The 11,170-nt window shown below is 34.8% G+C and overlaps 1 protein-coding gene across 1 annotated transcript; it reads left to right on the top strand.

Moving 5' to 3' along the window:
• Nucleotides 1–2,980: 2,980 nt before the first annotated feature.
• On the top strand, nt 2,981–4,541 carry LOC131609326 (probable glutathione S-transferase). The gene is made up of 2 exons (XM_058881006.1): nt 2,981–3,301; nt 4,153–4,541. Exons 1-2 carry the CDS (start codon nt 2,981–2,983, stop codon nt 4,510–4,512), a joined length of 681 nt encoding a protein of 226 aa, XP_058736989.1. The 3' UTR covers nt 4,513–4,541.
• Nucleotides 4,542–11,170: the final 6,629 nt, after the last annotated feature.

Genomic DNA, 11,170 nt, shown 5'->3' with positions numbered 1-11,170 from the left:
GAATTGGAAAGGATATGACTCGAGAAGGAAGAGGAAATGGGAGATAAGTCCTTAGGATGAGCAAAGAGATTAGACTCTGACATTAGGCTTTGTAACACGTGTTTTTTTGTATGATTTTCTTTGAATGAGAATTGTTTGAATGGTTCATGGATGCTTGTTGAAATAGCTTTGGAAGTTACTGATAATTTGTAATGATTTTTGTATGGTGTAATGGTTTAGAATTTGAACTTTTCAATTTATTTTGTAATGGACATTTGAATGAGAATATGGGCTTTTGGATGAATTCGAGATTTGATGAGGGATTTTGAAATGAAGGGATATTTGAATTTATGCTTGCAATTTTGGATAGAATTTTCCTATGAGTGAGTTGTGAATGATACTCGAATGGATTATTGAATGATGACTTGAACCTTGTATTGCATGAGCACTCGCCCTAAACTCATAATTGCACACCGCTCTGCCATTAGTCTTCCAACATGTTCCGTATGCACCTAAACTTGCACCAAAAGCCAATGAATGAATACTTTATGCACCATGAAAGAACTTGAACATAGCCAATCTTTAATAAACTTGTTGAACCATAAGTAGCCCAATTTATTAGATGAAGTATTTTGAGTTGGCAAAGTCGAATCCTCAATGCACCTCAAGAATGCATCATGCCTTGATCGAAATGTCTTCCTTAATAAACGACTTTAACATGACGTCCTGAGGAATCCTCTGATAGAGATAAGAATTAAAGCATAAGAGAGTATTTTAACATGAAATTCAGTTGACCTTTGATGATGGACTTTAACAAACTTGAACACCACGAATAAGAACCCTAATTCAGCGATCCTCAGTCAAACTTTTAATGGATGCACACCTTGTACCTTGATGAAGAAGAAGTCTATGAATCGACCATAACACGCATTTTAATGCACACCGAGAAACCAGTTGAGACAAGCTTATCTGAGATAGAACCTCAAAGCTATAGGGAGACCTTAACCTTTCAAACCTTGATCCCAAAGCCAATGAATGCATGAGTTATGTTAATGACCTAATGAGAGGTATGTACATGAGACTATGAAATGCATAAGCCTGAGCCAGTTAGAAAATAAAGGGGTAGGACAAATTTGGGGTATGACAACCCCCACGTGACATGCACGCCTGGGCTAGGGAAAAGAATAGTCATCATTAAACCCTAAACCCTAGTCACTAGGCCAACCGTCATCATGACGCATTAAATGCAACACAAATCTCAAGGCTGACACGCACATGTCACCTATCCACCTCCAAACGAACTGTTCCTCTCCCCGTCTGACACCCAGTTTAGTCGAGCGCCGCTGCCCAGTCCAGCGGGCGACAATCCTTCTCTTCGGATGGTCTCCTATGCCCTTTTCTAGCGGCCTCAAGTCATCGCTTTCGTGATCGGAAACAATGACTTGGGGGCTCCTATTCTGGACTAGTCCAATTGGCCCAATCCACTCGCTGGCACGAACCGGCCCAAGAAAGCACTAGGCAACACACAAGAGCTGATAGGGAAGACTTTTCCCCCTTTAACCGCAAGACTGGAGATTAGCCGAGCACGCTGGGACCCCGTCCCTGGCAACGGCTAGTATCCCGAGCACGACTAGTCAAGACCTAGTCAACGGTTCCTTATATCCTAGGCCGTAAATCATGCCCAGGTCCACGAAGATAGGAGATCCACTCCACTCCAATGAGATCACTTATAAATAGCCCTCTATCCATAGAGGGCAAGGTAATCCAAACTTTGCCCAAAATCTCATACTTTATGTTGTACCTTGTTGTTCTCATACTTACTTTCCCTTCGGAGTACCTTGCAGGTACAATCCCTTTTTTTCTCAACCATCACCGAAGATCAAGCCTACCGTTGTTGGCCACCTGTTCCGCCCGTAGCGAACATATATATCAATATTTTACATTAATTTTATATCTGGTTATATATAAAATATTAATAATAAAAAAGAAACTATAGTGTTATCGGGATAACATAGTAACATGCATGCACTTACTTGTAACTATATATATAATATAGTATTTTAAATTTGTTTAAGAAAACAATTTCATATATATTATCCTTTAAAAATAAGATAAAATTATAAGACATAATTCATATTTATACATCAAAACGTATTTAAAAAATTATAAACTTATTTTATGGTCACATACTGTGAATGACTAAACCCCAAATTTAGTTGTCTCTTATATGTGTCGACTCAATAATTCTTTTTTTTTAAAGAAAACTGAACCGATCGAACTAATTTGAACCACATTGATTTGGTTTGGTTCGGTTTTATTTTTAAATGTCAACCAAACCAAACCAAACTATATATTTTTTCTCTCTTCTTGTTCGGATAAGTTTAAGCGTAAAAACTGTCCAAATACATCGTGAATACCCTAACCTAAGTAAATGTGTTTTATTAAAATAAGTTGATTTTATTCTACTTTAGTTTGGATTTTTATTTCCATGTGTAGAATAGATAGAAGTGGGAAAATTTTTAAAAATTAATTAATAAAGAAAATATAAAAAAAGTTTTAAAAACTAGTTAATAAAGGAAATATAATAAAGATTTCCTAAAATTTAATAATAAATAAAATATGATAACAAATGTCCAAGAGTCAAGATATTTCAATGCATATATACATACACCCATAAATAAAAATAATTATTTATCAAACCAGAAAAAATAATTCAATCTATTATAAAATATTAGTATGATTTAGCGGAATGTATATTCTTTATTGGACGACGGTATAAAATTATTTTAGAATTAGTGTAAATACAAATTATTAGAAAACAAAATTTATTAATTATTATTATTATAAAATTAAAAATGACAATTTCGATGATGCCCATGCACTTATAGAATAGAAATTTCCAAACTCTATAAAAACACATAAGACTACATTTAGGACTCATACACAAAAACAAATTCACTTGATAGTTTAAATTTAAATAAAAAAAATTTGAATTTGTGCAATGGCTACAAATCAAAATGAGGTGAAACTATTCGGAGTTGTAGGAAGCCCATTTGTCATGGGTGTTCAAATTGCTCTGAAACTGAAGGGCATTGAATATGAATTTGTTGAAGAAGACTTGCAGAACAAGAGTGAGCTTCTCCTCAAATACAACCCAATTTATAAGAAGGTTCCGGTTTTAGTTCACAAGGAGAAGCCTATACCAGAATCTCTTGTGATTATTGAGTACATTGATGAGACTTGGAAACAAAATCCCATTTTGCCCTCTGATCTTTACCAAAAAGCCTTGGTTCGATTTTGGTCCAAGTTCATCCAGGACAAGGTAAATATTCTATCATTTTAATTGAAGTAACATTGTAATATTGATAAGTAGATTCTACAACTACATTAAATCGTAATTGCAGTGTGATTTTAAATTACCTATGCGGTTGTGGGAAGAATGACATCCGATAATTTCAACCTTGTTTTGTTCAAATCTTTTCACAATAAATCAAAATTTCAACCTTGTTTTGTTCAAATCTTTTCACAATAAATTAAATTTTTAAAATTTTAGATGACCAAATCCTAATATCTATTTGATACGAAATTTTAACCATTTTTAATGATATATTTCAAGCACCTTTCAATCACTATTCAGGCTGAAACAACCCCTATCCACATTACAGTAAGCTTAATAACAGCAACTAAACAGCCACAACTGCAACTGCATCCATGACTGCAACTGCAACTATAATTTAAAATCATAACTATCATTATTTTGGTTTTCAATGGTAGTTGCCACCGTGGTATTGCGATCACAGTTGCTTGGTATGAATAACGTCAATCCTGATTGAAAGACGCTTTGAATACCTTGTTGAAAATTTGTTAAAATTAAGATTTTTCACTGCATTGAAAAAGAAATCAAATTTGTGGTTTTGAAATTTAATTTTGGTGAGAAAAATTACATAGCAGAAATTTTCTAATCTGATTGTTGATGTGGTCGCGCACACGTGATTTTAAATCTTTTCGCGATTGTGGTTTGATGTTTGCACATAAGCAACATTTCTGCAACAATTGAGCTTGCGGGCATCAAATTAAAATCATGATCACTATCTAAATTATATTTCTGCAATGTGCAGGTTATTTATTAACAAAAATGATACTAATTAAATGCTGATTATTTTAAATGCTTAGATTGTGGCACCTTTATTTAAAGCTGTTCATGCTTTTAACAACGAGAAAGAGCGTGCGAAGAATCTAGCAGAATCGTCTGATGCTCTTCAGATTCTTGAGAATGAGTTGAAGGATAAGTTCTTTGGAGGAAAGGATATTGGTCTTGTTGATATTGCTGCTATATTCGTAGCTTTCTCACTCCCTTTGCTTCAAGAAACAGCAGGGTTTAACGTGTTCACTGCTGAAAAGTATCCAAAGATTTATAACTGGAGCCAAGAGTTTCTCAACCATTCAATTGTGAAGGAAATTGTGCCTGCAAGAGAGCCTCTTTTGGTCTATTTCAAAGCTAGATATGAAATCCTTGTTTCTGCTTCAAAATAGATTCAAAATTTCAAGTGTGTGAACTGTTTTTATCTGTCAGTTTTTATCTTAGAATTTCATTTTGATATCATGTTCTGTTTTCTAGGATTTCTCCATGAGATTGAAGTTCAATAATACTTTTGGCATTTTGTCATCTTTCTATCAATAAAGAAAAGAGCTTCTCTCACTATATCCCATGTTTTAAAAAGTTGTGGCAGATTCCTAAAGATTTTCGTAATTTCAGTCGGTACAGGTGTTACAACGTTGAATACAATTGTCACGGTGTGAATAAATCACAATTTGTTCTTTAACTTAAAAACAATAAATAAAAATATTAATATCAACATTTATCAATCTTGTTTTGTCGAAGTCATTTTCCCTGTCGCAACAGTTTTTAAACCCTTATTTACTATTGTCCTCTTTCTAGATGCAAAACCGCATTGCTTTGCACTCCATACAGATTACCTTTTAACTTTCTTCTATTTTACAACATAAATTTTGAGAATATTCTTTAAAACTGGAGATATTAAAAGTTATGAAGATTTTAAACCAATAAGGGGCACGTGTCGAATGAAATCACACTTTTAATTTAAAAATACTGATATGACGTAGCATAATCAAATGATATGGTTAGGATCAAATGACATCAAGATGTCAAACTTAGTAACATGATACATTCGATAATTTTTTACCGTATATTCGTATAATAAATTCTACTGTTGGATTGAAAGTTACTATCATTTGGATCATGTCTATAAAATTTACCATCAATCGGAAATCATTTGACATGTTAGTGAGATGCATAAAAACCAACGTCGTCCAAAATCAGTCTTTGAATAATGGAGATGTAGTTAGTGATGGATTGGAAAGTCATTCATATTTGTTGTTCTAGGCCGACCATATCTACCACGACCGGCCACCATGAAGGAGTCACACTCCTTTTAGAATCTTCTTGACACACATGACTTATCATCCTGATGATTACAAAAGATCTCAACTACAAGGGCATCTAACAGCTCCCCATAATTCACTCCTAACAAATAGTAAGTTTGTTATTTTCTCTCTACTGGATATAAAGAATGCACCAAATTCAAGTAACAAGTTTAAAATTTAATTTCACTTCACTCTTCTCACTCACATACTTACTTGAGTGTTAGAGTGCTAACCCCTTGCAGGTCATCCCTTGTCCACCGTGTCTAAAACTATTATTCAATATCACTGCTACTTCTTTATCCGATTCTGGATCCAAAAGAGAACATCGGCACTGTCTATGGGAATCGACATCTTATTCCTACTATTTTGATGATTCCACGTTAGTTCTCTAATTTATCAAGCCGTAACCTCCTTATGTCATCGAGTTAAGATCATTTAGAATCGAACATGAAAATCTACTATATTCGATCCAATCAAGCATCATCTCGACTTTGATACATCGAATTTCCATATCTCTCATTCCTACGACTCTAAGTGATGGATGGATGTAACGATACTCTGTCCAACGTCACTCGTGAGACTTTCACTAATGGTCTAATAGTGACCAATAAACCACCTATACCTCTCCAATAGGGAATCGTAAATCTTGGAACGATGGTTCCATTACATCTAGACCTGGTTCAACCTCATCAGATAGCCAAATCTATTCAAGTAACTCTGATTGCACCTCCTATTCGCCTCCATTCTTGCAACCACAAGTCTTACCTGGCATGAAAATTTACAAGCAAACCTCGGAGCGCAAGGTGCTAACAAACTGTTGAACAATATACACAAAATTGTTTGATACCAAAATTCACATGTACTCGAAGAAAGACTACAACGCCTCGAAGAGATCCTCCACAATGATCCTCCTCACTGAAACAAAATCAAAGAGGTTGTATCAAGAATGACTCATAATATTGTCCTAGAGTCGTTTGGTTTGAAAAATGACGAAGCTCATAAATCGAGAGATCAACATAGGAGCAAGAAACGCTAAACACCATCCTAGAGGATTACGGTTGAGGAGGTATCCACACTCCTTACTCGACTCATATAGATAATCAGCTGGGAAAGGTGTCGTGAGATGCATCTCCTATCTATTTGGATTTTGGAAAGCAGGATAATATCCATGGTGAAGCTTCCCAAGGGAAAATATGATGGAAATGGAGACCTCGAAGAAGCACGTCCAACTTGTCAACGACCTAATGAGTTACTTCAGCACCGATGATGCATCCAAATGAAAATTGTTTGCACTACCTCTGATCACATCGATTAAGATATGCTTTACTGGCTTTCCATACGGGAGCATTGTATCCTAGGAGGATTTCTACAATCGGTGTTATACACGCTTCATAACCCAGAAGTAACAGCGAGTGAGTTAAGCCGCTCTAAGTATGAGTGTAAAAGGCAATAAGAAAAACTTTTGATCTCACATCGACCGGTTCACGTAAGTCGTTGTCGAGGTTGAAGGGGTCGGAGAGTGTCTTTAGTGTTGGATCTTTTAGAATGACCTACAGGTAGGAAAAAAGTGAATTCCATCCAAGAGATGTTTTCCATGCTTAAGTCTTACATTCTCTTAGAGGAGAACCAGAGTACAAGCTTCAACAATGCAGCTTCGATCGAGGCCCTCTCTAGTCATTCGGTCAAGAAGGAATGTAATACGGTGAACTAACTTTAAAGAAAATGTCGCGGTAAGCAAGAGTCGCCACCGACTTTTATTTTATCCAATTTAAAGAAAGGCTAAAAGAACAGAAAAAAACCTTTTAAAAGAAATTTTGAGTTCGGGGGGTAATTTATACAAAGGGAAGGTTTAAGGCAACCTTTTCATCCATGGTTTTCCATGGGCTCTTAATTGCTTAGCTCACTTTGAAATGTTTGAAAATGTTTACAGTGAATAAAGAAAAAGATTTGAATAAAGGCTTTAGCTTGTAAATAAACGTAGCCTTTTTGATGGTTTTTGATAAAAGGGTAAAAATAAATTTAAACCAGACCAAGCAATTAAGAGGTAATTACCATTAAAGTTAAAAAAAGTTCTTTTAGCTTTTCAGGGCTATCCATACCATAAGAGGGTAGGAAGTCCTTTTATTGGAGGTTGAAGGGTCGTCGAAGTTATCGTTCGCCATAAGACTGTCCCTGCCATAAATAGGGCAGGTAGTCTAAGGGAAGGACGAAATAGTCATTTTAGGCAACCAATGAGGACACCTCACCAATCGAAAGGGACTATCATCATCATATCGTAGGCAACCTCGATGGACGAGATCATATAACTGAAGGCAACATCGAAGGGACTTATGATCCTTAGTGATGAGAATGAACTGAGGGCAACATTTGCTGAGGCATCCTCGTATCCGAGGGACTTGACTATTCTGTAATAAACAAGGCAACAAGGCAGCAAATAACGAGGCAACAGGCAACAAGAGGGGTTACCTTTAAAGGTGTGTGGGTTCACAATCACGTGGTTCAATTCAGTGGTATTTATCTTATAAATTAGTTATCTAATTCGGTTCAGGGTTGCACTCCCTAGAATTACTAACCACGCAGTAATACAAAAAATAAAGCAACAAAATTAAACCCTAATTACTATTACAACCTCGGAGCAGTTACATAATAAGGCAAAAAACAGTTTGTGGGCAAACCACAAAAAAAGAAATAATTAAATAGATGATAAGCTTAGGGTTACCACAAGGTTTGAGCTTTAATCGGTCTGGTTAACCCTGAAAATTAGGCACAAAGAAAAGAAATGGTTAGTGCATTACAGATTCATTGACTATTGATGCAAACCCTATTTTAATCCAAAAGGAAAATTAAAAAATAAAATGATGTTAAGCAAAAAAAATTAGAAACTGAGCTTTTTGATCTGGTGTGGCGCGTGGCTGAAGGATCTTGGCTAACCCTAAAAATTAATGATAAAAAGAATAGGGTTAGTGTATGGAGGATCTATTGACAAACCTCACAACCCTGATTAGGGCACAAGTTAACCATGGTTAATGGAATAAAACCTTACACTAATTAATTATTGGTTTTCAACCTAATTAATTAAATCGGCAAAAACTAGATTTTGATTAAATTAACCCTAACCATTAACCTAAAAAATTATAATAATTAAATTAATGAATTGATTTAAATTATTAATTCATATAAACATATTTTAAATTATTATTCTAAATTAACAAAATAATTTCAATTATTGTTCTAAATTAACAAGTTAATTTAAATTAATACTTTAATTATTTAAATTAAATTAAAATAATTATCAAAATATTTTATCATGCTTTTTAAATAAAAGTTACATTAAGGAATTAATTTTTAAAAGAATTTTAATTAAAAGAAAGAAAGAAAAAAAACAAGAAAATAACAAAATAATAAAAAAGGAATGAATAAAAAGAAAAATAAAAAATTTTAGAAAACTTAGCTGCGATTCTGTGTGGTACGGTGCTGGAGGTGCATGGTACGTCTACATCTGCAAATGCGTTGGATCTGAAGCTGGAGTAATCCAATGGATGAGCGCTGAAGGACCACAACATCCACGTAGGTCTTAATACACCAGATCCAAGAGCTTCTCCCTTGCTGTGCGCCTTTTCTATTTTGAATGGTCCAATGACGTGCAGACACGTCTTCATCTTCTACCTTGGTCCGTCGGGTTAGACTAAGCTTTACCTACGCTTTCTGCTTCCGTTGCCATAGACCATGTCATGCACAAACAACACAAAACGCACCAGAAATCTTTCGCGACCTTACGAATGAGTTTGTCTCATTCATATGAACACGATGGTACCTGCCAATACTCTTTATTTTACCTAAAATCAAAAGCCTTTATTTGAAGCTCGTAACCCTAACTATGGCACATGACTCATACAAACGCAGAAACATAATTAAAGCTCCAGATTTGAACAAAACATCAATATGAACGTGAATATGCAATCATAAACCAATGAGGATGCGTATAACTATGCAATCGAGTTTGAAAAAAAACTGAACAAACCGTGAGTAATTGGATAGGTTTCTGGAGGTGTTGTTTGCGTGTAACGATCCAAATAGCTTCAGCAAGTTCCCAAGAATGTATTTGAATGCTCAGGATCCTTTGAAAAGCTTTTAATCTGCAAAACGGAACTTGATTTTCTTGGAGTTTTTCACGAGTTTTTTAGGGTTCTTGGTACTGGCAAAAATGTCTCCCTTAGGTCTGGAATCATCATCCTCTTATAGTAGAAGGATTAGGTTAAGTAATTTCAGAAAGAATCTACTTGAATCTTTGATTTGCAATTAGAGAAAATTCGATTGGAAATCTCTTTTACAAGCTTTCAAATTTAGCCAATTTGATTCAATCTCCTTCCAATTAGTTGGTGCACGAAATTATATGGAATATGGGGGTAAATGATGATTGGATTTGATTCAAATTGATTCCTTAAACCATATCTTTGATTTTCTATTGATTTACTAAATTTTAATCATTTTTAAATGAATAAAAATTCATAGTAAATCAAACAATTTCATGGAAATTGAATTTTGAGGCCTTGAATAACTTGAGAGTGAAGATTGGGCCAATAAAGATTGGATCCCTTTGCAAAAAGATTCATTTTGGAGCCTTTTATTTCACATTTTTCCTTTTAAAATTGCCCAACTTTGACAAGGCATATCTCCTTCAATTTTTAAGATATGGAAGAGTTCTAGGACTTTTTGGAAACTTCAAGATGTCCTATTTAAGCCACTTTGGAATCTTTTTTCCATTTGAGGATTTTATCTTGATAATATGGGTTTTGACAAAAAACTGTTTTTGGTTGACTTTCAAAAATAAAGGACCTATAATCTTTTGATCCATATCTCTCAAATGAAGCATTTTTAGACTTGGCATGTGAGATACAAAGTTGTAGAGAATTCAATTTCCTTCAAATTGAGATTTTGATGGGAATTTTCTGATGTTCCATGTGAAAGTTATGGCTGGTCAAAGTTCAGTTGACTTTTAGTCCAAAAATCCTAATTTAGAAACTTTGGATTTTGTTGATTTCTGAACTTTTCTTGATGAATCATGATCATTCCTTGATCAAATGATGAATGATACTTAAAAATAAGGATGTTGGCCAAAAATCGGGAATTTTGAATGTACTTTGACCACAGTTGACTTTTAGGTCAAATTAGTCGACTGTTGACTTTCTGATCATTTGACTGGGCAATCCTTGGAATTGAAGCTTGTACTTTGCCATAGAGATAGTTTGAAGCATCATAGGCCATATGCAATCCATTGGAGACTTTGATTCATTGATCTTCTTCAGAGAATTCAAAACCCTAGTTCATTGAGCCATTGTTTAGGAGGATGTATCTTTGAGCCTTGAACTTTGGTATGAGCTTGAATAGGAGAATTGAGATGGGAAAATTTTGGGGTAAGACAAGGAATCCCACTGTGCTTAGATGAATCTGATCGGGGAATGCAAGGGAGGTATGACCAGTACACATCTCTAACTGTTTCTAAGGAGAAGATCTACCAAGACTATGCCAATACTAAATTTTGAAAGGGAGGGTTCCGAAATCCTTACCTTGTCAAGAAAAGATCTCGCACTGATATATCAAAGTACTAACGATTTCATAAGAGTCATGACTATAACACTAATGATTGCATATAGTTTAAGGATGTCATTGAGAGAAGATTTAAAGACATGGAGGAGTCACGTAAACATAAATACCTCTCAAATACTACAAATTTTGGGACCAAGCG

Source organism: Vicia villosa, linkage group LG6 (genome assembly GCF_029867415.1).
Source record: "Vicia villosa cultivar HV-30 ecotype Madison, WI linkage group LG6, Vvil1.0, whole genome shotgun sequence".
Lineage (NCBI taxonomy): Eukaryota > Viridiplantae > Streptophyta > Magnoliopsida > Fabales > Fabaceae > Vicia > Vicia villosa.
This window is presented reverse-complemented; position numbering and strand designations above follow the sequence as displayed.